A 27,909-nucleotide genomic window follows, 5' to 3' on the forward strand; every position below is an offset into this window, starting at 1 on the left:
CTGCCTATTCTGCAGGGCATAAATTGCCTCCCAAAAGATGATCTGTTGGAAACACACTTCTCAGGGGAACTTTGTGGAGTTTCCTGTCCCCTGCACAAGTTTTTCTATGTAGAAGACCAACTGGGGCCATGAATTCTGATTACAAGAGATTTTCACTTGAGTTGGTTGGTTGCCAATGGATTTGAGGGAGTTAATCCCTTTGTAAAAGCTAATCTGGACGCTTCCCAAACATTTGTTCCGGGATATAGATATTTGAGAGTTTACCCAAAGAATCAGTTCAATTTTTCATTTCAATTTGAAATTAAAATTTTAATTTTGAAGAAAAATCGAAGCATCTTAAACTATATGAAAATCTTCTACAAGACGTTAGCATTTAAAAGCCATTTTTCATCAAAAAAAAATTCTGATCACAAAAATGTTGACCTGCTCTGGTGATAATACTCTGTCCTCCATCAGCATCTTCTACCCAAGAAGCTCAAAGCGCTTTACCAACTTCAATGGACTCCTTGGAAGGGAGGTCTCATTTCAGCTAGCATCATCTCTAAAAAAACTGTCCCAGGCTGAGATATGGGAACTCTCCTGCTCCCTACTAACACTTCCCCATGTTATGTGATAGGATATGGAAACAACTGTAAACATTTTCCACAAATGTTGATTTTTTTCAACCAGCTTTGCATTGTAATGAACTGGTGGGTGGGTGTGGACATACATGTGCACACCACTGTCTGGCATGGAATCAGAACTACTCAGCCCTGTGTCATTGGCCCTACACTGCTAATAGGTTAACAGAGATTCTCCTTTACCTCAAGTGATAGGGGCCTGTAGTTTGAAACAGCAAGTTTGCATGGTGTTGGTCTGATGTTCTGAGTGGCCTGTGGCGTGTAGCATAATGGCAATTGTCAAGTTCTGAGTGGCCATGGATTTGTTAGTGTTATAAACCACATACGCTGCATGAATATTACTGTACCATTTTCTGATTGGCAGCAAATGAGCAAGGAAAACTTTGCGGGAGAAGCTGTGACAAAGCTGGAGTGTGGTTGAGGTAGCCTCAATCTGCTTGCCATGTTTGCTCATGCACTGGAGTCCAGGACAAATGACTTGAGTCGTCAGCAGTGAGCACAGCACACACAGAACCTAGCACATCCTTGGTGGATATGAGAACTAGTTTGCTAAGAAGTAGAGTCTCAAAAGGCCACTGTCTAGCAGTGCACACTGGGAAGGAAAAATGCAAAAATCTAATGGGTCTTTAAAAAACAATTTAAACTAATCTGAGCTCACACATTAGTCCTAAAAGTGTGGTTGTTGCATGGCATCATTACAGGGTAGAGTTAAGGTTGTTTGTGTGCCTTAATTTACATTTCCTACCTTCACATGTTTGGATTTCTTTTAAGTTTAACTCTAGCTCTGAATTTGTAGAATACCTCGTTTGGCAATAGCATCTCTCTAAAGATTTTTATCCTTACATACACTCAACATTTATTTAAGATGGGATTATTAAGTGAATCTTAAACAGGGTGGAGGACTCCCTGCTTCCATCCCTGTAGAATCTGATCCAAGTTTGACCCAGCTCTTGAAAATTAAATAGAGGGTAGGTACTGATTGAAAGTGATTCATTCATTTTCCTTCCCTGATATTTTCACAGCTGCAGCATGCTTTGCATTGTAAATAGGGAAAGCAGATCAGGTTGGATATATTTGGATCACACGCATTGTACTGTTTACCTGTTATACATATTCAATGAATGATTTTGGAACCTGTTTAAAGTAAGTTGTAGGGACTAGATGTGTGAGTGCTCTTGGGGGCATGAGAAATGTGCAGAGGGGAGGGAGGCTTCTTGCAATGTGACGTGTGAAATACCAAAGAAGCAGCATGCAGGGTTTCTCCCCAGCCCACAAATAGTAAACTTCAGAGGGAGAGAGAGAGAGCGAGCGCGGGGAGAGCCCCAGCGAGCAAGCAAACCTGAGCAAACATTGAGTTCTGCAGCTGGCAATTTGTAAAGCTCAGAGGATGAATGGGCCTTATCTTAAAGATGGCCAGGATTCCTATACATCTGACCTCAGGAAACCTCCAGTGAAGAAGGTTAATGTTTGGCCACACAGCAGCAGGTCTGGAGTTAGCAACTTGTCCCCAAACTTTATCTTTTGCCTCTCTGTTGCCTTGCTCGGCCAAGCAGGCATGCTCTGGGGGCACCCCCAGTGCCTGGACTACGGACCCCCTTTCCAGCCCCCTTTCCACCTGGAGTTCTGCTCTGCCTATGAGACCTTTGGCTGCTGTGACCAGGATAAGGACAACAGCATTGCAGTTAAATACTGGGAGATCATGGATTACATTGATCCCCAGGGCCACGAGCTGTGTGGAGGGTATATCAAGGATATCCTGTGTCAGGTAGGGCAGAGGGTTTCAACCTGTAGTTTACACTACGTTTGTGCATTTGTTTGTGTGCATGCTCATGTGCTATAGGTTTTTATTAAAAGGTGATTTCTCCCTGTCATCCCTTTTACATTTGTGATGCTGTGGGGATGTGTGGATTTGGGGGAGGGGGGACAGTGGGGGTAATGTTACTGGATAACGGTTATTGCATAGTTTGCATTGGGTTCAAAGTGTGGCCAGGTACCACAGGGATAGATGTCCTATAAATGCATGTAACAGCATCAGTAACTATAGTTAATAATGAATTGCTATTTTTTGATAGCTGTAGTGCTGATGAAATGAAGGAGTGTATCCTGCTGTTAGGAGGGGGACAATACTAGCCCCTTTGAAACTAAGGGAGGATTAAAAAGATCAATATTTATTTTTCATTCTGCTCATAAATACAGGGTGACTTGGATGGCAGATTATACAGGACATGAAACACAGTGTTTGCATTCCCAGGTCTCATGACGAATGTGTTTAGATTGTGCTCCTGCCTAGTACACTGCAAACGCTGTGGTTATTAAAGTAGAACAACATTAAGAAACAGCCAGAAGATTCATGCAGCTGAAAGATCCTGAAGTTTCAGCTGTTGCAGTTCCCCTGTGCTTTCTTCCCACTGCCCATCTGGCTCATGGAAGCAGACAGTTCAGTAGTAAAAGCTCTTCTTGGGTTCCTGCCTGCACAATGATTTGTGAGTAGAAAGGATCTGACTTTTTAACAGGTATGCTGGTCATGATTTACTGCATGCCAACACAAAGCAGCCAAAAAAACATATTTTTGCTTATCACATAGGTATAAAATTCTTCCAGCTAATCCTTCTTAGCTCTCAAATATTATCCATGTTTACTAAATACTTCCACTTTTATAGTCTCATTGGTCAGAGTCTGGAGTCACCTTGGAGAAACCAACTTTCAGAAAAACAACATCAACATTTCATCAGTCACTTACAGCCAATAAACTAAGAAAAAAATTAATGTGGCCATGGCAGAACATAATTCACACTAATGTTTAATGATTGAGCGGCCTATGGAGGATTTCCTATATGTGACGGCTAGAAAATAAGCACACACATTAATAATAACAATTAAGACTGTTGCATCTTTATACTTTGATCATAAGTCCTGACATAAGTCCTAGCTTAGTTTGAAATAATTGTAATCATATTATAAAAATACTGGTGTATATTTTTAAAAATAATTGTCTTAGTAACCTTAGAGATTCTATAATAATGACTTATCTATTAACTCTTTGATGAGAAGTGGTTCGTGACTGCTAGTTTTTAATGACTTGCTTCTGCTCCTATTGATGTTAATGTCAACACGCTGGGAACAGGCTAGGTTACTTGGTGAGATTCAATTGTTTATTGGATTAACACAGTCAGCAAGGTTCTACTGCATAATGCTTTTTTCCCCTCAAGTGAAGTCAGCTGTAGCTCTTTGATCCAATAAGTAGTAAGGACAGATCATCATTCCACCAAATCAAGGACATATTAATAATTAGTAATGATTGTTAAATGTTGACACATGTGATGAGTACTGCACATGATACAAAACAGACTCTGAGAAACTTGGGGTATGTCTACACTACAGGATTAATTCGAATTTATATAATTCGAATTTAGGAAACCGATTTTATAAATTCGAATGTATTCGGCCACACTAGGCACCATTAATTCGGTGGTTTGCGTCCAAGCTACCATAGTAGCATCGATTTCCAGAGCGTTGCATTGTGGGTAGCTTTTACATAGCTATCCCATAGTTCCCGCAGTCTCCACCCCCCTTGGAATTCTGGGTTGAGACCCCAGTGCATGATGGGGCAAAAAACATTGTCGCAGGTAGTTCTGGGTACAGCCTCCCCCTCCCTCCCTGAAAGCAACGGCAGACAACCATTTCGCGCCTTTTTTCCTGAGTGAACTCTGCAGACTCCATTCTGCATCAAGCATGGATCCCGTTGTGCTCCAGAACGCAGTCTCGAACATTATAAACACCTCGCGCTTTCTCGTGGAGTTTATGCTTACACAGGACCAGAAAAAAGAGGCGAGGAGGAGGAGGAGGCGGCGATTGCAGCGCAGCGACCAGCGTGATGAGGACATGGACACGGACACAGAATTCTCTGAGACCGCGGGCCCCGGTGCTTTGGAGATTATGATGTTAATGGGCCAGGTTATAGGCTTTGAACGCCGATTCTGGGCCCGGGAAACAAGCACAGACTGGTGGGACCGCATAGTGTTGCAGGTGTGGGACGATTCCCAGTGGCTGAGAAACTTTCGCATGCGTAAGGGCACTTTCATGGAACTTTGTGACTTGCTTTCCCCTGCCCTGAAGCGCCAGAATACCAAGATGAGAGCAGCCCTCACAGTTGAGAAGCGAGTGGCGATAGCCCTGTGGAAGCTTGCAACGCCAGACAGCTACCGGTCAGTCGGGAATCAATTTGGAGTGGGCAAATCTACTGTGGGGGCTGCTGTGATGCAAGTAGCCAAAGCAATCACGGAGGTGCTGCTACGAAAGGTAGTGACTCTGGGAAATGTGCAGGTCATAGTGGATGGCTTTGCTGCAATGGGATTCCCTAACTGTGGTGGGGCAATAGATGGAACCCATATTCCTATCTTGGCACCGGAGCACCAGGGTACCCAGTACATAAACCGCAAGGGGTACTTCTCAATGGTGCTGCAAGCACTTGTGGATCACAAGGGACGTTTCACCAACATCCATGTGGGCTGGCCGGGAAGGGTTCATGACGCTCGCGTCTTCAGGAACACCAATCTGTTTAAACGGCTGCAGCAAGGGACTTACTTTCCGGACCAGAAAATAACCGTGGGGGATGTTGAAATGCCAATTGTTATTCTTGGGGACCCAGCCTACCCCTTAATGCCATGGCTCATGAAGCCATACACAGGCAGCCTGGACAGGAGTCAGGAGTTGTTCAACTACAGGCTGAGCAAGTGCAGAATGGTGGTAGAATGTGCATTTGGCCGTTTAAAAGGTCGCTGGCGATCCTTATTGACTCGCTCAGACCTCAGCCAAACCAATATCCCCATTGTTATTACTGCTTGCTGTGTGCTTCACAATCTCTGTGAGAGCAAGGGGGAGACCTTTATGGCAGGGTGGGAGGCTGAGGCAAATCGCCTGGCTGCTGATTACTCGCAGCCAGACACCAGGGCGATTAGAAGAGCACACGATGAAGCGCTGCGCATTAGGGAAGCTTTGAAAACCAGTTTCATGACTGGCCAGGCTACAGTGTGAAATTTATGTTTGTTTATCCTTCCTGAAAACCCGCTCCCTTTATTGACTCATTCTCTGTAAGGAACCCACCCTCCCCCTTCCCCCAGCTTGCTTTCAAAGGAAATAAAGTCACCATTGTTTAAAAATCATTTATTCTTTATTAATTGATTATAAAAAGAGGGAGAGAACCTGAGTGGGGTTTGGGAGGAGGATCAGCGGGAAGGAAAAGCCCAGTAAAAAAAGGTTAAGAAAATGGCAGCCTTTTGCTTGGGCTGTCCACTGGGGTGGAATGGGAGGGTGTACGGAGCCTTCCCCCCCGTGTTCTTACACGTCTGGGTGTGGAGGCTATGGAACATGGTGAGGAGGTAGGGGGGTTATACAGGGGCTGTAGCGGCACAGAACCTGAGTGGGGTTTGGGAGGAGGATCTGCGGGAAGGAAAAGCCCAGTAAAAAAAGGTTAAAAAAATGGCAGCCTTTTGCTTGGGCTGTCCACTGGGGTGGAATGGGAGGGTGTACGGAGCCTTCCCCCCCGTGTTCTTACACGTCTGGGTGTGGAGGCTATGGAACATGGTGAGGAGGTAGGGGGGTTATACAGGGGCTGTAGCGGCACTCGGTTCTCCAGCAGCCGTTCCTGAAGCTCCACCAGACGCCGGAGCATGTCTGTTTGCTCACGCAGCAGCCCCAGCGTTGCTTCCCGACTCCTCTGATCTTCCTGCCGCCACCTCTCATCTCGAGCGTCTCTCCTCTCCTCACGTTGGTCCCTTCTGTCCTCACGTTGGTCCCTCATGTCCTCACGTTGGTCCCTCCTGTCCTCACGGTCACTGGCTTCTTTCCTATACTTGCAAACCGTCTCCTTCCACTCATTCAGATGAGCTCTTTCATTCCTGGTGGATTGCATGATTTCGGAAAACATCTCTTCTCTCGTCTTTTTTTTACGACGCCTTATCTGGGATAGCCTTCGGGAAGGAGGAGGGAGGCTTGAAACATTTGCACCTGCTGGAGGGAGTGAAAAAAGGAGAGAATTTTTTTAAAAGATACATTTTTCAGAACAATGCTTATACTCTTTCACGGTGTATACTATTCACATTACATAGCACATGTGATTTCTGTGCAAGGTCGCATTTTGCCTCTTAATATTGAGTGCCTGTGGCTTTGCTGCTAGAGATCACAGACGCAGGTCGGGGCAACAGAATTCACCTTGCATGCTGCCATGGTAAGCCACTGTCTTTAGGCTTCTGCGCCCTGCTTTCCCACATACCAAGCAAAGCCCGTTGTGCTGCAGTTTTCCTGTTAGCTTGTTTTCTGCTGCTGAAGGTTAACACCCCCCCCCCCCATCCAATTCTCTGGGATGATTGCTTTCTCCCTCCCCCCACCGCGTGGCTGGTATCAGGGAAGATCCCTGCAGGAACCAAACTAACACCACCCCCCCCCCACCCGCCATGAATTCTCTGGGATGATTGCTTTCTCCCTCCCCCCACCGCGTGGCTGGTATCAGGGAAGATCCCTGCAGGAACCAAACTAACACCACCCCCCCCCACCCGCCATGAATTCTCTGGGATGATTGCTTTCTCCCTCCCCCCACCGCGTGGCTGGTATCAGGGAAGATCCCTGCAGGAACCAAACTAACACCCCCCCACCCCCACCCGCCATGAATTCTCTGGGATGATTGCTTTCTCCCTCCCCCCACCGCGTGGCTGGTATCAGGGAAGATCCCTGCTAGCAAAACGCGAAAAGCTCTGGGCCAATCCTCCCCCCCCCCCTTGCACTTGGCTAAATGCAGGGAAGGATTTCTTTTCAGCCACAGGCAAACAGCCCAGTAGGAACGGCCACCTCAGTCCCCTTAATTAAATTCCCTTATTTCAACCAGGTTACCCTAAGCGATATCACTCTCCTGAGGATTACACAGCAAGATAAAGAACGGATGTTGCTTGAATGCCAGCAAACACCGGGACCATACGCTGCCAGGCTGTGTCAGGCAATGATACCAGATTACTTGCTACTAGCATGGCGTGGTCAAGTGTCCTACCATGGAGGACGGAATAAGGCTGCACTGCCCAGAAACCTTGTGGCAAGGCTTTTGGAGTACCTCCAGGAGAGCTTCATGGAGATGTCCCTGGAGGATTTCCGCTCCATCCCCAGACATGTTAACAGACTTTTCCAGTAGCTGTACTGGCTGCGAATGCATCCCAAGTGCTCAGGGCAAATTAATCATTAAAAATGCTTGCTTTTAAACCATGTTTTCTATTTTAAAAGGTAAACTCACCTGAGGTCCCTTCCATGGGGTCATGGTCTTGGGTGCTGGCTTGGGAGGCTTGGGAGGGTACTTCAGTCAGGGTGAGAAACAGTTCCTGGCTGTTGGGGAGAACGGAGAGCTGGGTGCTCTCTGCCAGCTCGTCCTCCTCCTCCTCCTCCTCTTCCCCTTCCACGGAATCATCAGGTGTACCTGATGAGATTATCCCCAGCTCGGAATCCACAGTCAGAGGTGGGGTAGTGGTGGCGCCCCCCCCTAGAAATGCATTTAGCTCAGCGTAGAAGCGGCATGTCCGCGGCTCTGACCCGGAGCGACCGTTTGCCTCCTTTGCTTTTTGATAGGCTTGTCTGAGCTCCTTGACTTTCACGCGGCACTGATCTGTGTCCCTATTGTGGCCTCTCTCCATCATGCCCTTGGAAATTTTTTCATAAGTTTTGGCATTTCGTCTTTTCGAACGCAGTTCAGCTAGCACTGAATCCTCTCCCCATATAGAGATCAAATCCAGTACCTCCTGTACGGTCCATGCTGGTGCTCTTTTTCGATTATCAGCCTGCATGGTTACCTGTGCTGATGAGCTCTCTGTGGTCACCTGTGCTCTCCACGCTGTGCAAACAGGAAATGAAATTCAAATGTTCCCGGGTCTTTTCCTGTCCACCTGGCCAGTGCATGCGAGTTCAGATTGCTGGCCAGAGCGGTCACAATGGTGCACTGTGGGATAGCTCCTGGAGGCCAATAACATCGAATTGCGGCCACACTAACGCTAATTCGAATTGACAAATTCGATTTTGGCGCTACTCCGCTCGTCGGGGTGGAGTACAGAAATCGAATTAAAGGGCTCTTTAATTCGAATTAAATGGCTTCGTTGTGTGGACGGGTCAAGCGTTAATTCGAATTAAGGCAGCTAAATCCGAATTAAAGTCGTAGTGTAGACCAGGCCTTGCAGTGTGAGGATCCAATCTTGCACACAGCTAAGTTAAGGTTTCCAGTTGGGAACCTGCTGGGAGACCATGCTGCACAAAGGGGCACTTGGGCATGGGAGCATGCTGCATATGTGCTGCCTACTCCCTCTCTTCTGTGCTCCCTGCCTCAGTGCCAACCACGTCTACAAGTGGAGGGGAAAATGGAGTCCCTAGGTTGTGACCATTCCTCTGCGGTCACCCCACAGGTCAGACCCCTGCTTTGCCTCGGCCCCCTATTGTATTTTAAAAGCCTGAACTATAATGTCAGTATAATGATGATTTAGTTGGGAATTGGTCCTGCTTTGAGCAGAGGGTTGGACTAGATGACCTCCTGAGGTCCCTTCCAACCCTGATACTCTATGATTCTATGATAAGTTGATGAAAGACTGCTTCTGCCTCCCCAAGGTGAAGTTCCTACAGCGATAGAAAAAACGTTTGTATCACTATAGTCTGCATCTACACGATGGGGTTATAGCAGCACAGCTATGGCATCCTAGCTATGCCACCACTGTATCACTTGTAGTAGAGACATGGCCAAAGCCCTTTCAGACAGGTGCGTGGAAGCCAATGCATCCATTCTATGCAAGAAATAGTGGAGAGCAAACAGGCCTGCTTTTGATAGTCGTCCTGGTATGGTAGCAAATTGGTGTTAAGAGCTGATGTAATGTGCTGCAAAGAGGAAGCTATTTGTAGTGCACAACAACTTTTATTGGTCCTACAAAACCTAGGAGCCATGCTACACATTCCTGAGTGCCATCTCCTGTCACCTTATCGATATCTATTTACATACATACAGACAGAGAGCACTCTTGTAACGAGTGGTTTAGAAAGTATTTTTAACAGCTTTGCCTCTGTCACAGCCTAGATCTCCTGCAAAAATAACAGGAGTACTTGTGGCACCTTAGAGACTAACAAATTTATTAGAGCATAAGCTTTCGTGGGCTACAACCCACTTCTTCAGATGCATATAGAGTGAAACATATATTGAGGAGATATATATACACACACATACAGAGAGCATGAACAGGTGGGAGTTGTCTTACCAACTCTGAGAGGCCAATTAAGTAAGAGAACAAAAACTTTTGAAGTGATATATATATATACACTGTATGTGTGTGTATATATATCTCCTCAATATATGGTTCACTCTATATGCATCCGAAGAAGTGGGTTGTAGCCCACGAAAGCTTATGCTCTAATAAATTTGTTAGTCTCTAAGGTGCCACAAGTACTCCTGTTATTTTTGCGGATACAGACTAACACGGCTGCTACTCTAGATCTCCTGCGTTTCTCTTTATAATTTTAGCTGAAATGAAAGCAAAAGATCAACTCATCAGATTGCGTAAAGTGACATGACTCCACTGACATCAGTGGAGCTGCTCTGATTTACACCCGCTGACAGTCGGGCCGTATTTGCTAATTATTTGATTGACTGATTGAAAACATCTCGGGCTAGAAAGGCCAGATCCTCAGAGGCTGTAAAAGGGTAGCTAGTCTGAGATATGCCAGCTGAGGATCTGGTCCATACAGTCCAGGTGAAGCCCTGGTCAAGACCTGCCCTTGATGTCCTTAAGAAAGAGCACTGATGGCAGCTGATGCCCTAGGAGGCAATCCCTGGTAGCACACACTAGAATGGCAGCTTCGTCAGCCTTTGAGAGGATGTAAGGTTTCCCTGTTCAGCTGGCTGGTGCAGGGGGAATGTGAATTAAACCTTGTTTAGACTAGGATTGAAAGGTGTGATATTAGCATGTGCTAGCTAACGTCGTAATTGGCATGTTTTAAAACTCTGGTATAGATCAGGCACACTGCCTGTAACTTGGCATGTGCTAGGAGGAAGCCTAAAGGCTCAAAAACCAGAATACAAATAAAAAGGACACAATATTTATTCTTTTTGTAACCACCCTCCCCCAAATCCCCTCCAACCCGTAAGCCAGTATCATGATTGGGGTGGGGGCTGACTCATGATTTCTGAACGAGTGGGGTTAGCAAATACTGTGAATGAGAACTCAGTGTCACAGGGCCTGTCTGTTAAGAGTTAATGGAGATTCTCCTTTAGTTCAAGTGGTAGGGGCCTGTGCTCTTTGAAGCAGAAGCATTAGAGTTCTAGCCCCACTGTCTCCAGGAAGGTCTGTGTGACATGAATGAGACAACTGTGACATGCTAAAAGGCCCCAGATTTGTCACAATTAATTTCATTGTGTTATGCTCACAATTGCAATTTGTTACACTTAGTGAGAAATCGGTCATTTGTCTTGAAGATGACAGACAAGTGACATCTGGATCTGACAGGTTTCAGAGTAGCCGCTGTGTTAGTCTGTATCCGCAAAAAGAACAGGAGTACTTGTGGCACCTTAGAGACTAACAAATTTATTTGAGCATAAGCTTTTGTGGGCTACAGCCCACTTCAGATGCATAGAATGGAACATATAGAAAGAAAATATATATACATACAGAACATGAAAAGGTGGAAGTAGCCATATCAACTCTAAGAGGCTAATTAATTAAGAGGAGGTATTATCAGCAGGAGAAAAAAAAAGCTTTTGTAATGATAATCAAGATGGCCCATTTCAGACAGTTGACAAGAGGTATGAGGATACTTAACATGGGGAAATAGATTCAATCTGTGTAATAACTCAGCCATTCCCAGGCTCTATTCAAGCCTAAATTAATGGTATATAGTTTGCATATTAATTCAAGTTCAGCAGTTTCTCATTGGAGTCTGTTTTTGAAGCTTTTCTGTTGCAAAATTGCCACCTTTAAGGATTCTGAGGATCTTCTTATTTCTTCAGCTCTATTAATTAGTTGAAATAATAATCCATTCCCTCTCCCCATCCCCCACTGTCCCCTTCCTCCACAGAGGAGGGAAATGACCAGCGAGTAGTGTGAGACTGCTTAATCCTGGTGGTTTTACATAGACCCTAAGGAATGCCTTCACCTCAGACATTTAGCCAAAACAATGGCGGTTGTCTGCATTCCTTGCAACACAGACAATGAGTTGGAAATGTGAATAGTTTAGAAACAGGGAAGGCTACTAAGTGAATGGCTGGAAAAGAATGTCCCCTGCTTAGAGGGTACGCTTTGTTCAATACCTTAAACTGTAGAAGACCTAGCACCACAGTGATAAGGAGTAGAGGCTGGAGGGAGTTCATTAAGGTTAGAGGTGCTGAGGTTGCTTCTTGCTTCAATGAGAAATGCATTTCTCCCTCACATGCAAGCACATTTGCCATAGCAGTTGCCATAGTTCTTAGTCTCCTGAACACCTCACATAGGTACAGCAGAGAGAACTCCTGAAGCCAATGGAATGACACCAGTGCAAAACCAGGGTGAGAGGAGCACCAGGGTTTAACTGATTGTGTTTTCGTTTCTATAGAGCTTGCACCAACAAATATACAGGTCAAGTATTAATAGAAACATTATTTTCTGAAGGGTCCAACACAGAAACCCAGCTGGGTGAAAGGCTAGTGGAATTTTGCAAAATTGGGTAGGTAAGTGTTAATATCCCCATTACACAGATGGGGAAACTGAAGCACAGAGCTGTGTGCACCCAAATGTTCAAACTTGGGTGCCTAATGTTAGGCACTTAACCTAAATCTTGCACAGCTAAACATTTGATTTAAGGTGCAGAACTTTAGGCACATAAATGTGAAAATGCTGACCTCCGTGATTTATCCGAGATCACACAGAGAGTCAGTTCGGGATCCAGGAATACAACGCAAGAGTTTAAAATCTCAGTCCAAGCTCAATTGGATCATAATTCAAAGTTATGCATTGACTTCAATGGGACTCCACACATGCTCAAAGCTAGGTATGTGCTTAAATGCTCTGTTGAATCAAGACCTTAAAGAGATCTGAAAAATGCAGTGGCAATGTTATTCCAAGATTGTTTAATTGGGGCTATTTATCTTATTAATGATTTGCATGTTACTGACCAGTTTGCTTGGATGAAGGCTACTCAGTGCATCAGGGATCTGTACACACAGACAGACATGTAATTAGTTTGTATTTATTTTCATAGGAGTGCTCCCCATATGCGGCACATCTCTATGATGCAGAAAACCCCCAGACACCTCTTAGGAACCTCCCAGGACTTTGCTTTGACTACTGCTCTGAGTTCCATTTCAATTGCCGCTCTGCTATCACACTGCTGACTAATGATAAACACATTCAAGAATGCTGTGAGAGGAACAAAACCCGCTTCTGTAACCTCCTTAACATACAGGACCAAGACTATTGCTACCCCAATGTGCTAAAAAACACAGACCTCAATCGCAACCTGGGGTCAGTAGTGGAGGACCCCAAGGGCTGCCTTCAGCTGTGCCTGACAGAGGTTGCTAATGGGCTGAGGAATCCGGTACTGATGCTCCATGCTAATGACAACACCCATCGCATGTTCGTAGCTGAACAGGTGGGGATCATCTGGGTCTACTTGCCTGATGGGAGCCGATTGGAGGAGCCCTTTCTAGATATTAAGAAAATAGTGCTGGCTAGCCCATGGATAGGGGATGAGAGGGGTTTCCTAGGGATGGCTTTTCACCCCAAGCACAGACACAACAGAAAATTTTACATCTATTATTCGTACATGGACAAGAAGAAAGCGGAGAAGATCCGGATCAGTGAATTCAAAGTTTTAGCATCTGATGTCAACAAAGCTGATCCACGCTCAGAAAGGTAAAGCTTATTCAGAGCCATTTTGAATGTATCAATTTCTCATATGACCACATAGGAACCTGCCCAACTGCAACATCTGGATCTGAATGCTGAGCTCATGACCATTCTAAGTTGCGCAGATCCAGGTGTTTGGATGGGCCCATTAAGGAGATTGCTAAACAGAGACAGAAAGAGATGTGAGTGCTGGTTCAAGGTCACACGGTGAGCCCAAAGCAGAATGGAAAATAGCACCAAATTCTCCTCTAACCATTAGACACACTGCCTCCTGTCCCTGCCCTGTGAAATGTAGCAGTACATTGGCAGCCTCAAACACACCAACTTTTCAAACTGTGAACCCTCTAGAGAATTAACTCCTGCTCTGAAATTGCTTTATAGACAATAATGTTAAATAGGCTCCGTGTTTTTATTGCCCACTGCAAAGGTATTTTATTGCAATGATAATATAAATATCACACACATATCACAGGGCTAAAGGCACTACAGAAGTTCTTAGTGGCACCAGCTTGGTTTCACCTCTAATAAAAGTTAAATTGCTCAGAACGAGAACATCTTTTCTGGGGAGGCTGATTCTGTCCCTTTCACTCATAGAAAAGGATTTAGTAATAATTTTGTTGCTTGTGAGCTTCACAGTCATGCTGAAAGACGTATATAAAACAAAAACCCAGTGCCCATTTCTCACAGTGAACGTTTAAAAGGCAAGAAACAGTTTTCACCCAGAATAAACTTTGAAATGTGTTGGAAGATTCCTGTTTTTGAATGAGCACTGGTATTTTATTTCTGTGCCGATGGTTGGTGGTCAGGGGTGCAATTAAGGGAGAGCTGGGGGACCCAGGGCCCCCCCTTGGCCCCTGACCGGAGCTGGAAATTTGGCCCAGCCACTTTGGGATGGCTGGGCCAAATCTGAGTAGGGTTGTGCCTGCTTGGGGCCCCCACCTCTGCAGTCCATCTGGTGCTCATGAGCACTGGGCATCCCCAGCTCCTAAGGAGAAGTATAGCAGGGAGACTGGGAACCCCCAGTGCCCAAGAGGGTGGGAGGACTGGATCTGGGCTTTTTTGGTGCTTCTTGGGGAAGCAGAGATGCAGGACGAGGGGATTAGCCTGTCCCCTGCTGGGGATGTTACTCTTGAGCTTGATCACCTCTCTGGGTAAGAGCTCGGGACTGAGTGTGGGGTGTGGAGACCATGAAGCTGGGTGTGGGGTGGGGAGCTCAGAGCTGGGTGCTGAGGCAGTGTGGATGGGTTGGACTGGGTGCAGGGGGAAAGTGTGGGGCAGAGAGCTTGGGCTGAGTGCAGGGGAGGGGAGAGCTCTAGGCCCCCTCCTGAGGAAAATTCTGGTTGCGCCCCAGTTGTGGTGGATTCTGTGCCACAAGGGGCACAGATGACATCACATTTTTAAGCCCCAACCAGTAGCAGGTTAAAAAACTCTAATGGTGTTCGATCACCTGACTGAAACCATTCCATCTGGTAGTGGATGAAATGGGTAGTGGCTGATAGCTGCAGAGCAGCCCAGGAGAAATAAAGCTGATGGGTCTCATTCCTATTCCCAGTGGCAAGTGTCCATATTACAGAACCCCCCAGCATGATGGGCACTCTGCTACTAATAAATAATACTAATGAAGTTTTTGCATTTCTGTAATGCCTTTCCTAGAGGGAATCTAAAGTGATTTCCAAAGGAAATAAGCTTCCGAAGAACCCTCTGAAGGAAGTACTATTGTCCACATTTTACAGATGGGAAAACTGAGGCACTCGTTAGTATCCTTGTTGGTAGTCTGAGCAGAGCGGTCAAGGATTGAATGGACACTGGGGCCTGAAGTGTCCTTTCACTTCTAGAGGTGGCTCTTCTATGTTAAGATGGAAGTACAATGGTGGGGTAGTGTGGGTGGAGCTTGCACTGCCACAGCCATGCTGCACATGTTCTGTGGCTCAACAGAAAACTTCAGCCCCAAGGCCTTGATGTCTGGCCCATTTCCCTGGTCACTAACACACCCCTGACACCTTCAGCATCAAGTGCTAGAAAATGCACCCAACAAAATTAGATTTTAAAAATCCAATTGTAAATATAGATAGAAACATGTTGAACACATTTCACACTTTGTTATGGCTGAAAAGTGCCTTTGGACTGTCAAACTTTCGGGGAGCTCTGCCTTTACAGAAAGAAAAGAACAAGATCCACTGAGCTATTTGATTTTACCATTTGCTGAAAGGGCAAGATGAAATCAATGGGAACAATCGGTGCCCACCTGCTAGTTATGCACTTATCATTACCAGGCTGCCATGTGCCTTGCAGACCCAGGGTATGTCTCTACATTTGAGCTGGGAGGTGTAAGATGTACCTGCATTAGCTCCGCTCAAGCTAGTGCCTAAAAATAGCAATGTGTCCCCAGCAGCACAGGCGGCAGCTTGGGTTAGCCACATACCCAGGTCAGGCAGGATTGTACTCAAGATGGCTAGCCCGAGAGGCCATCTGTGCTGCCACGGAGACAATGCTACTTGTATGTCCACGCAAGGTGGGAATCACACCTCCCAGCTCAAACGTAGACATACCCATAAATGGAGGGATGTGATTAGCAAAGGACATGAAAGGTCCTTGCTTAGCCTGGAAACAGTAAGATACCTTGGAAAGATACGTTATGCAGATAAGCAGTTCTGCTTATCGTGCAGACTGAATAGTAACGCATTTCTCTAACCCAACAAGACACCGAATCTTGTCCAGGGGCTACATCTGTGGTTATTTCTCTTTCCTTTCTTTTTAGGAGTCTTTTGGAGCTTGATGAACCAGCTGCAAATCATAACGGGGGGCAGCTCCTCTTTGGCCTGGATGGCTGTCTGTATCTGTTCATCGGGGACGGAGGGAAAGCTGGGGACCCTTTTGGAAAATTTGGGAATGCTCAGAACAAGTAAGCTGGAGGACAGGTTTATGCATCTCTCATGCTAGTGCAATGCATTGGCTTAGTGCATGATGAGACAGAATTTGGACTTTTAGCAAAACAAGAGAATGGACTGATACAACAAAAATGCTGCTTGACTAGTCATTGCAAACCAGGATTACCCCCAATTTACAGTATCAGTGTACTTTTAGGATGAGATTTTCAAAGCCTGAAAATTCAAAAGCCTAGGAGATCCAGATGTCCAAATCCTGTTGGGTATTGGAATCCGAATCCCCTACGTGGTTTTGAAGATCTTAGCCTTAATATCTTGGAAGAACTGCATACTAGTACTGGCTACAAGGGAAATGAAGAGCAATTTTACATGACAGTTGAAAACCAGTTAAATTGATGTTGTTTCCTATTCAGCGACTGCAGACAGCATCTTGTTTTCCATGCCAAACAGCATGAGTGAGTCATTTACACTGGATGTCTATATTAGTCCAGTCCTTCTGTCCTTACAAGGGACATTTTGTGAATCCAGTTTTAATGTAAGCTATTTTTGCAGCTGAATATACCTATATAAATAACACATTGCTTTTGACAAAAACTTGAAAGTGAAGTTAGTGCCCATGGTACAGATTGATGGTTCCTGAAAATGAAGTCTTCTCCACACACCTAGAACCAGTACAGCCCATCGAGCAGCAGTGCAGGCTTCCCCCATGCTGCCCCGTGCCTCAGCCCTGACCTGGTGGAACCACCTCTAAGGGCTGGTTTTGCTACCATGGTCCATCCATTCTTTTGCCCCTCTGCTGAGACAAGGGTGCCAATGAGTATCATTTGTGACGGTAGTTTTTGTGTTGATTGAAGAATATTGTAACGGGGCTTCATGGCTGTCGCACTGTGGCCACGTGGAGCTTCATGGGGAAAGCAGAGAGAGAGACCTCATATCTCCCTTCTCCAGAAAAACACAGATCCTATGTGAGTTAAAGGAGAAACTCCATTAGCTGTGTGCAGCAGAGGGCCTATCTCACACAGCCAAGCAGTTCTGATTCCTTTCAGCAGAGGGCAGTGGTGCTTGTGTACTCCCTCCACCTCCCACCCCCAATCCAGTTCATTACAATATTTATGAGAGCTGGTTGAAATTTTTTTAAATTTTAAATATTTTTTGATGAAAAAAGGGGCAAATTTTTCATGAAAATTTTCAGTGTTCCCATTTTCCCACCAACTCTGAGATTAACATCTATAAGCCTTGATTTACCTGACAGTCTCATTAACCTATTGCTTATGCCTTGCCTTACTTTCAGGAGTACGTTACTAGGAAAAGTTTTACGGATAGATGTGAATGGAAAAAGCCCAGATGGAAAGCCATATCGCATCCCACCAGATAACCCCTTTGTCTCGGACCCCAAGGCTCTCCCTGAGGTCTATGCCTACGGAGTCAGGAATATGTGGCGCTGTGCTGTTGACAGAGGGGACCCAGTCACTCACAAGGGACGAGGGAGAATATTCTGTGGTGATGTTGGACAGAACAGGTTTGAAGAAGTTGACATCATTGTTAAAGGAGGGAACTACGGCTGGAGAGCTAAGGAGGGATTTGAATGTTATGACATAAAGCTTTGCTATAATTCCTCCTTAGGTAAGCCAATCGCTTCTTGTGGGAGCTTTGCTTGAAAGAGCACACACCATGCAATATGTACTTAGTTAACGACTATACTGCTGCTTTTCCAGTGAACCTCTGTAATCTGAATTCATGTACGGCAGGATGGGGAATATGTTCCTGTCTGATAAGAAAACATACAGCCCCCCAGCTTTCCAATCCAGAGGCATCAAAATACAAAACATCCTGGCATCCCTGTTGTGCACCGCATTGCACAAATGGCAAAGGACCAGTGCCAGTGCCCATTGCAGTCAACAGAAGTCTTCTATGGAGTCCAGTGGGCACTGGATTGGGGCCTAAGTGCATTATCGGGAATAGTTGCCTTCCTCTGAAACATCAGGTAGTGGCCAAGCTTGGTGACATGATCTTGTAGCAAATCCTATATAGGAGGCAGTGCTGCCTACTGGATAGAGCACTGGAGTGGGCCTCAGAAGACCTGGGTTCTACTCCTGGCTGACTTTGTCTTTGATAAGTCATTTCACCTTTCTGTGCCTCAGTTTCCCCATCTGTAAAATGGGCATAATGATACCGATCATCTTTGTAAAGTGCTTTGATACTGACTGATGAAAAGCACAATATAAGAGCTGGGTGTAATTATGTTCCTTAAGGATTTTGTTGACAAACACCACTCTTAAGATAATAAAATGTAAATGACTCTGGGAACTAAGCTTGGCATACAAGCGTACGTATGCAGTATCTGTCTACACGCCACATATGTGCTGGTGATTGCCATATGGTGCCATTACTGCTGAATGTGCCAGTAGTTTTTAACAAGGTCCAGCACTGTGGCATAAGGACCAGAAAGTTTACCATGTGCCTGTGTTAGGCTTGGCTGCTAGGCTTCAGATTTTAACTCATTACATTTTTCTATCTGTGCTGTTCAGCATAAACAGACAATCTCAGTCATATTAAAAAAGTGCGGACAGGACTAAAAGTTTTCAGGAGCAGAATGTCAGCCCCTCCCCAGAAGGGCTGGAACCACCTTTCCTGGTGCCAGGCAGAAAGGGTGGCAGTAACTTACATTTCTGGTAATATTTGTGATCCAGCAGAATGATTTTCAGTTGCCGGCATGGTTAGCATTTACTGTACTGGGAGCAGTTGCAATGTATAAATCTGTTGAGCTGAGCTGCAACTTCCTGCTTCCGTATTTGGTCTTTTCAGTAGAAAACAACAGAATGTTTAATGTTAATCTTTGTTAAAATGCTTGCTACACTTGGCCACATGTAACGTTTCATGAACTCTCTCTGCAGCATTTACCTGATGTAAAGAATATTGGTCCAGCATGATAATGAAGTTCACTGGCTGAGTCTTGTTAAGCCACGTAGGAAGCTCTTTAAAGCCTCAGGGCCAAATTCTCTGCTGGTGTAAATGGATGAAACCTCATTGAAATGAACCAAGCTACTCCCATGTGCACTAGCCCTTTTGGCCTCCATTGCATACATCAATATTGTTGACCAGTTGCTCTTTGATCAGCGAGTCCATGAAAGCTATTCTGTTTTTTTGTGTGTGTGTGTTTAACAGATGACATTCTTCCGATATTTGCCTATGGCCACACTGTGGGGAAGTCAGTCACTGGAGGATACGTGTACCGGGGATGTGAATCCCCAAACCTGAATGGCCTCTACATTTTTGGTGATTTCATGAGTGGGTGAGGGAGACAACAGTTTCCATTCTTTTCTATCTGGCTATCCTTATATTTATACGGCTTCCATGTCTGAGCATTCTGAAACCCTCTGGCCCACAGTCAGTGAAAGTCCAAGACAGTGAAAGTCCCAGACATTCAGCATATTTAGATCAATGGTTTGGTTTGGTCCATTACAGAGATAGCACCTGTAAAGTTCTGATCTGGATCTGAACTTCACCCAAGTTAGAGCTTTCAGGATTGGGGTTTTTATTCAGGCCCATCTTATACAAAAGAAAATTAAACCCACTTTAAGGATCAGGGTTCCAACTAACCTTTTACTTCCAGTAATGCATGATTTTTGCAGGAATTAACCCTGAGAATGGAAAAATTGAATCCTACAACATAAGGTTTTATTTTTCATCCAGTCGACTTATGGCTTTGCAGGAAGATGAGAGGGAAAATAAATGGAAGAAACAAGATATTTGTATTGGTAGCACTAAAGCCTGTGCTTTCCCTGGGCTGATCAGCTCTTATAACAAATTCATCATCTCCTTTGCTGAAGACGAGGCAGGTAATGCATCTCCCTAACCACATTTGTATAGGAAACTGGGTTCTGTGTTTCAGGGCGAATATATGGGGTTTGGCTGCCCTTGGGAAATGTTAGTGAAGATTGACTGTGCAGGGGTGATGAAACATCTCAGCATTGCAGCTGGGGTTGGCAGATGGTTCAGACATTTCAGAAATATGCCCAGTCATGAGACCTTGTGAGTTTTTTCCCACCTACCCCAGACACCCGTGATGCAGAACTCAAGACATCTCATGATAGAGCTCACTACCCACTTGAAATTTGAATCCGGATCTGAACTCACTCAAAGTTGGGTGGGGTGGTTGGATTTATGTTTTGATTCATGCCCATATACATTGTTTGTTCACTTGTTTAAATTTAAAAATGTAAAAGTATGGGTCACTGCAATGGGATCCTCTTCACTACAGTTCTTGCAGCCAGCTGAATCTCTACCCCCATCAAGACACCATTCTCATTCACAATGGCAACACTAGGAGCTCTGGTCTGAAGAGACCTTGGTTTGGAGAGAGAGAGGAAAAACAATTCCTTTTTCTGTATCTGGTAGGAGTGTCTCAAAGCTTGGTCAAGGATTTAAAATGTCATCATGGCTATAACAAAAGTGAAATTACTAACAGATCCATCGGTCATGCCTTTGGGGCTTCCTGAGTACAAAGAGCTCTCCAATGCATAATGCAAAATTGATCTCAAAGCTTCAGATAGCAGCCAGCTGTGCTCTGGCAGAGTTTGGAAGAAGAGGAAGCCCTCTGATAATATCTTATGGTTCAGCAGAATATGGATATCATCCTGTGCTTGTAATGGAAAAGATCCTGGATGATCTCAGGCTGGGGAATACTAGTTTCTTACGCAACTGGCTGCCGTTTCTAGAAAATGAAAAATAAGGCAGAAGACACAGAGAGACCTGGGGAATACATAAATGTTGCTTTAGTGTAAAACACTGACAGGCTTTAGCCTCTGTTCTAGTAATAAGTGGCAGAGATGGATGTTAAACTCCGGTATCAACTCTTCCTCTAAAAATTGTCACAGTGCTGTAATGTAATTTGAACTACAACAATAGTTTCTCCTGGTATTTGCTCAAACTACAATAACCTCCCTAGATATGTATCAGAGGGGTAGCCGTGTTAGTCTGGATCAGTAAAAAGCAACAGAGAGTCCTGTGGCACCTTTAAGACTAACAGATGTATTGGAGCATAAGCTTTCGTGGGTGAATGCCCACTTCGTCGGATGCATGTAATGGAAATTTCCAGGGGCAGGTATAAATATGCTGGCAAGAATCAGCCTGGAGATAACGAGGTTATCTTGCCAGCATATTTATACCTGCCCCTGGAAATTTCCATTACATGCATCCGACGAAGTGGGCATTCACCCACGAAAGCTTATGCTCCAATACATCTGTTAGTCTTAAAGATGCCACAGGACTCTCTGTTGCTCCCTAGATATTATACTGATGACTAATGAAAAGATACGTATTCTAGGGATGGTAGTCAATTTCTCCAATTATGAACCTGAACAGCCCAGTAACAAAAGACTTTTGTCCTAAATGATTAGCCATTCTAGAGCCTGTTTGATTTTTTTTTGGTAGTTTATAAGTCAGCTAAATATTTTGTTTTTGTGTGTGTGTTTCCTCTATTTATAATTGCTGGCTGCTTTACTGGATAAAAACAAGTCTTTTAGAAAGTACACTTATAAGATATACCCAATAAAATAATATTTTGGAGTGTCCTCCACAGGGGGACACAATAGCCCTGATGTGGCATTGTGATTGGCACAGGACTGCTATGCCTGCATGAAGCCCCACTGAAATCAGTGGATCCGTGTGTGGGCATTGCAATCTGCCCATATGGATCACGCTGTGAGACCATGGCCCAAGGTGTGAAGAAGGATTTTGAATGAAACAAATAGGATTGTGTCTTCCTTTCCAATTATGTGATTATAATGGGGGGCAAAGGAAGGGGGAAATGGTAGTGCACCAAATCTGCAATAATTCTATGCATTTGCATCTGAAACAGCTTATATTCTTTTTTTCTCTCTCTCTGTTTGTTTAGGGGAGCTTTATTTTATGGCTACTTCTTATCCCAGTGCCTATGCACCCCATGGATCTATCTACAAATTTGTTGATCCTGCAAGGTTAGCATTAAGATCTGGTTTTCCCTTGCATACTGCTTTATAATCAACACAAATTATCTAGTTGGCTCAATAGATGTGGAATATCTTGAGCAACTCCCCTGGCTTGAGTGAAGTTAATTCTAGAATTAGACTGACATTTGTATTCATTTACATTACTTCAGACTTAGGCTGATACAACTGAAAATAGAATCAGGCCCAAAATCTGTTAAAAGTTTGGGGACAATAAGGTTAAAAACTGTTCACTTTCTTACAAGTCAAAGATACAACACAAACTTGCTTTAATAGTACAAAGTAATAATCAGTACCCTTCAGGTTCACGACAAAGACAGCCTTTTTCTGTCTATACGTCAGCCAAGGACCCTGTAAAATAGACATTAATTTTGTAATGCCAAAAAGGCCTTTCACCAAAAATTTTCTTTCTTACTCAATGTAATTTTAACTTGGCTGCCATGCAGACAAAAATGCCCTTTCACCATGCAAGGTGGTCTTTCCAGAATACAGCTGAGGCACATTGTGTGGGGAGCTTGCATCGCCACGCCTCCTGCTGCATCAGTTCTGTGCTTAAAGGATTTGAGTGTTTAGCATCGTCATGCCAACATTGTTCACTACTTCATAGTGTCCTGGAGCCCGGGCGGTGGGTAAATGCCCGCTTTGGGGAGGCTAGCCCACTAGCCCTGTCCCTTCTGCCCAAGGCCCTGCCCCCCCACAACCTGGAGTCCACAAGTGCTGGGCCAGCCTCAGTACTGGGCCGAACTGCCAGCCCCCCGCCCCTGAAGGCCCTCCCCTGCCTGAGCTGCTGGCCCCTACCACCAGCGCCAGGCCGTCGGCCCCCTGAGCACCAGGCTGGCCCAGCGCTGGGTTGGCCCCCTTGAGCACCAGCCCCTCCCACCCCTGAAGGCCCTCCCCAGGATGAGCCACTGGCCCCCTGAGCCTCCTGCCCCTGAAAGCCCCGCCAGCCCCAGAGCGCCCGGCCGAGCCTCCTCACTCGGCCAGCTGCTGGCTCTCCCCGCCCCGAGGAGGAGGGATGCAGCGAGCAGCAGGGACCTGGGGGAGGTGGGGGTGGAGTGGAGGAGGCAGTGGGGATCTCAGGGAAGGGGCGGGGCCACCGCAGCCCAGGTGTCCAGTGGCGGATCAGTGGCAGCACCAGGGAAGGCTAAGCCTATTATACCCACCAGAAGGGACCATTTAGATCATCTAGTCCAGAGATGCTCCAACTCTTTTTGCTGGGCTCCCCTTTGAAAATATTTCAGGCTGTAATGACCCCCTCTCAAAAAAGTGACGACCCGCGCCTCATAGCATACCACCCTTACTTCTGCGCTGCTGCTGGCGGTGGCGCTGCCTTCAGAGGTGGGCTCTCTGGCCACGACCCTCCTGCAATAGCCTTGTGACCTCCTTTTGGGTTGGGACCCTCAGTTTGAGAAACACTAATCTAGTCTGACCCCCTGCATATCACAGGCCATTACATTTCACCCAAATTCCCCTATGTTGAGCCCAATGACTTCAGTTAAACCAAAGCATGTTAGTCGTGAGGAGACTGAACAGTTGTGTGCCACAGGCAGAGAACAGGAGAGACCCAGGTGCCACCAATGCCTGACTGATGAGGTGAACTATGTCCAGGCAAGTCATGCCCCATACTGCAGAGAAAGGTGAAAAAACCCAATTAAACAAATTTAAATTGAAAACAGATTAAAAATGCTTTGTAATCTCTAAGTCTCCTGTGAATTCCAGTGTTATGAACTGAGGTTAATAGGGTTTAGCAGGGTCAGCTATGAATCAGTTCTCCAGGGTGGGTCTATTAGGCTACATTTTGATAATCTTAGGAGGCTGTTCAAAAGCAGTGATATGCTGGCACTTTCCTGAATTGTTGCTATCTATGACTAGGCAAATGTACTGTAGGGATTTCTTCTGGATTTGCACACAAGGAAAGCTGGCTTGCAGGACTCTACCGCATGTGTTCTTAGGTGTTCGTAACTCTGAGGTTCTACTGTATGAATGGAGAAACCCAGCTTTACATTTTCCAAGAAGCCTGAAGAGAGTTTCCAGGTGGCCAGCTTCCTGCAAGCGGGCAAGGAGGCAGCTCACTAATGAACAGCATTACTGCACAGGAGGGCTTGCTGCTTGCTCTACAAGTTTTCCTGAAATGAACCAATTTTCTTTGCTGAGTTTCAGAAGCTTCTCCCCTCACCCTATCACCTGCCTTCTAGAGCATGACTGTATGTTTAATCTTTCCCTTGGTCCTTTGCAAGGGCGGTGAACCGCTGGCTGAGGGAGGCTAGCCCCCACCCCCTCCGCACATACACCCTGCCGGAGCCCAGAGCTCCCCCCCACCGCAGCCGCCAGCCCCAAGCCTGAGGCTAGCTCCCCAGAGCGCTGGGAGGGTGGGCGGCGTGGCCCCAGCCCCGGGAGGGCAGGTGGCACAGCCTGAGCCAGGGCCACCCCACAGGGAGACTGGAGCTGCGGCAAGTGGGAAGCAGGGGGAGGAGGGTCTGGGGGCAGAGTGTGGGCAGGGCCACGCCTGGCTGTTTGGGGAGGCACAGCCTCCCCCAGCCTATGATGCCCATGGTCCTTTGGAGATTTTTTTTTTCTTTCTGCACCTCATCTGGGTTCCCTGATAACTAGGTCTCATTGCTTATCTGTTCAGCTTTGGTCTTGTCTGTTTGATTAAGCATCTAACTTTAGTAAAGGTCTGACTTTCAGGAGAGCTCAGTATCCACAATTCCAGTGAAAGCTGAGATTGCTCAGCACCTCAGAAAATCAGGGCCTTAGGGCTTCACACACTCGGGCATCTCAACAGAGAGGGGCAGCGAGTGAGTTGGGTAGCAGTCTAGCTCTCTCAGTTGTGTCACAATCATAGCTCTTCTATCCTGATTTTTCTTTCATTGCAATTTAACAGAGTTTTGTTTTATTCTACTTTTCTCTGTTGAAGGTGGCCAGATGTGAGGAGCTTGGTACATTGGTGATATTATAGAGCGAGGTAGCTAGCAAAGAACAGAGAATTTTATGTAGCACCTTTCATAATCGTATCACCAAAATATTACTCCACAATAATAAAACTTAGGTATTTTTCAGTGAGAAAAGGCACACTTTTTTGTGAAAAGCATTCCTAATTTTTGACCCTAGTCTCTAATTGCAAACGGTCTGGTTTCTCCTAAGGGCACATGACCTAACAGGGAGGATTGATGTGTGATCTCTGTCTCTGGAAAAAGTAAACTTCCTGATCATTTCCTAGATAGTCACATGTGCCTTTTTATCTTTAAATCTGTTTTGAAGGAGAGCTCCACCTGGGAAATGTAAACACAAGCCTATTCCAGTGAAAACAAAGAGTAAGCGTATCCCATTTGCTCCTCTAGCAAGTAAGTCCTTAGGTTTTCATTTTATTGTGTGGCACAACTGTATACAATCTCAAAGAGATGTCAGGTTGAAAGGTAAGCATTCGTTAAAGCCAAAGTACTATGCAACAACTGTTAATGTCGTACAATAAGTATGTTAACTCATGTTTCCGTTGCATATTAAATATGCTGCTGCTTCTTAGTGTCCTCAGAGGAGTTTGGAAGTGGTGAAAGTTAGTTTTTCGGTCTTCACAACAGCAACAGAGTGAGTAGAAAACATGTGAGGACAGATGGTGCTGTGGTTAAGGCACTAGATTGGGACTCTCAGGGGACCTGAGTGCAGTTTTGGGCTCTGCCAGACTCCCCATGTAGCCAAAGTCACTGCGGACTACATTCACAAAGCTATTTAGGCGCTTACCCCCCAGACTTAGGTGCCTATGTCCAGTTTTTTGGCACCACTGTGATTCACAAGACTCCTGCTTGGCTGCTACCAAACCCGGTAGGTGCCTAAACTCACTCGGTGGCTAGGTTTTTGTTGTAAAAGTTCCCTGAGCGCCTAAGTTTCTGCCTCTGAGCATGCACACTGCTGCCTCCCTCTAGGCATCCAAATGCCTATCTCCCACCTAGGCCCCCAAGTGATTCATGAGCCACAAGAAGACAGGCACTCCTACGCCTAAATTGCTTCAGGTTCCTAATCTGGTAGACATGCTCATGGGCCACCTAATTCCACACAAAACACCCAGGGAAGGGGAGAGGAGGAGGTCCACTTCCCTCATAATTTTTAGCCCACTGGTTAGTGCACTGACCTTTAATGCGTGAGACGCCTGGTTCACCTCTCATGTGAGTGGCCTAACCACTGGGCTATGGGAGGCTGTGGGTCTCCCTCAGTCTCTCCTGTTGAAGCTGTTCCACTGTAGAATCCCTTTTCCACCTCATGTGGAGGGGGGAACTTGAACTGGGGGTCTCCCACATCCCAGGCAATTACCCTAACCACTGGGCTAAAAGTTATGCACTCACTGGGCTAAAAGTTATGCATTCACAACACCTAACTCTAACTCTTAATCTCTCAGCACTTCAGTTTCCCCAGCTGTAAAACAGGGATAATAATACTTCAGTTCCCCTGCCCTTTGTCTGTCGTGCACATTTAGATTGTAATGTCTATGACTCAGGGATTGCCTCCCATTATCTAGGTTGAACAGTACCCAGCACCATGAGGCCCCACTGGGAGTTGTAGATGCTACTGTAATATAAATAATTAATACTAATGATAATAACGACCTGTCAACAAACTGGAGCTGCCAAAGAGAAACTTTATCTACCCTTTCATTAAAATCTGCTTGCAAATTCCATCTTACTCTTTATGCATTTTGGCCTTTTTCTAATCTAAACAAATGTTCCATCATCGTTTTTTATTCTAAGAGGAAAACAAACTTATTCTTAGCAACCCTACAAGAAGAAGCCAGGGTTCATATTTAATGGAGGAAGCAGAATCAAAATGAGAAAAGTGAGGCAGTGTTCAAGCATCACAGTTTTTAATGGTCTCTTTTGAAAGGCAAATATGTTTCTTGCCTGCCTGCCTGCTTGTCAGTCTGCTACGGCTCTTTTTCAGGGTTTTGTCTGAGTTAGTGTTTTGCCTTAAATCAGGAATGCTGAAGCATTTAATTATTTTTCAGAGACTGTCCTTGAACTGCTTAATGAACCCCCAACAACCAAGCCTCCCAACACATCCTCCATCTGGACAGGAGCCACCCCAGCAACTTCTTCCAAAAAAGCCAAGAAGCCAGCTTCCCCAAAAAGCTCCACCAAGCTGTCAGCAGTGAAGCCAACTGTGTCTGGCAAAAAGAGGCAGGCCAAAGGATCCAAGACTAAACTAGAGCTAGCAGAAGAGAAGACAAAGGCTCCAAAGGTATCCAAAGCATCACGTGTGACATCTTTGCCAGACAGGAAAGGTTCCCAGCTAACCAGAGCCAAGAAGAAACTTCTCCCCAAGAAAACAGCAGCAGCTAAGGAGAAAAAACAGAAGAAAAAAGGGGCCAGGTCAAGGAGCTCCCTCTGAACACAAGAGAACTCCCAAAGGGCCAAAAAGAAAGCAAGTGATTGAGAAAAAGACGACCAGTTTGCGGTGTGGACTGGAGTTTTCCAACACGGACCTTATTAGAAGAATCAGACCTGTGTGCAGTTTTTATGCCCATAACATGTTCATAAGATTATGT

General features: G+C 45.5%; 1 protein-coding gene across 1 annotated transcript; it reads left to right on the plus strand.

Moving 5' to 3' along the window:
* Positions 1-2,007: 2,007 nt before the first annotated feature.
* Positions 2,008-27,752, plus strand: HHIPL2 (HHIP like 2). Its single transcript, XM_065401780.1, has 9 exons — positions 2,008-2,385; positions 12,858-13,510; positions 16,263-16,406; positions 17,681-18,012; positions 19,555-19,681; positions 20,083-20,228; positions 22,286-22,367; positions 25,638-25,720; positions 27,370-27,752. Exons 1-9 carry the CDS (start codon positions 2,008-2,010, stop codon positions 27,750-27,752), a joined length of 2,328 nt encoding a protein of 775 aa, XP_065257852.1.
* The last annotated feature ends 157 nt before the right edge of the window (positions 27,753-27,909 follow it).

The sequence above is a fragment of the Emys orbicularis genome, chromosome 3 (assembly GCF_028017835.1).
Source record: "Emys orbicularis isolate rEmyOrb1 chromosome 3, rEmyOrb1.hap1, whole genome shotgun sequence".
In the NCBI taxonomy this organism is placed as follows: domain Eukaryota; kingdom Metazoa; phylum Chordata; order Testudines; family Emydidae; genus Emys; species Emys orbicularis.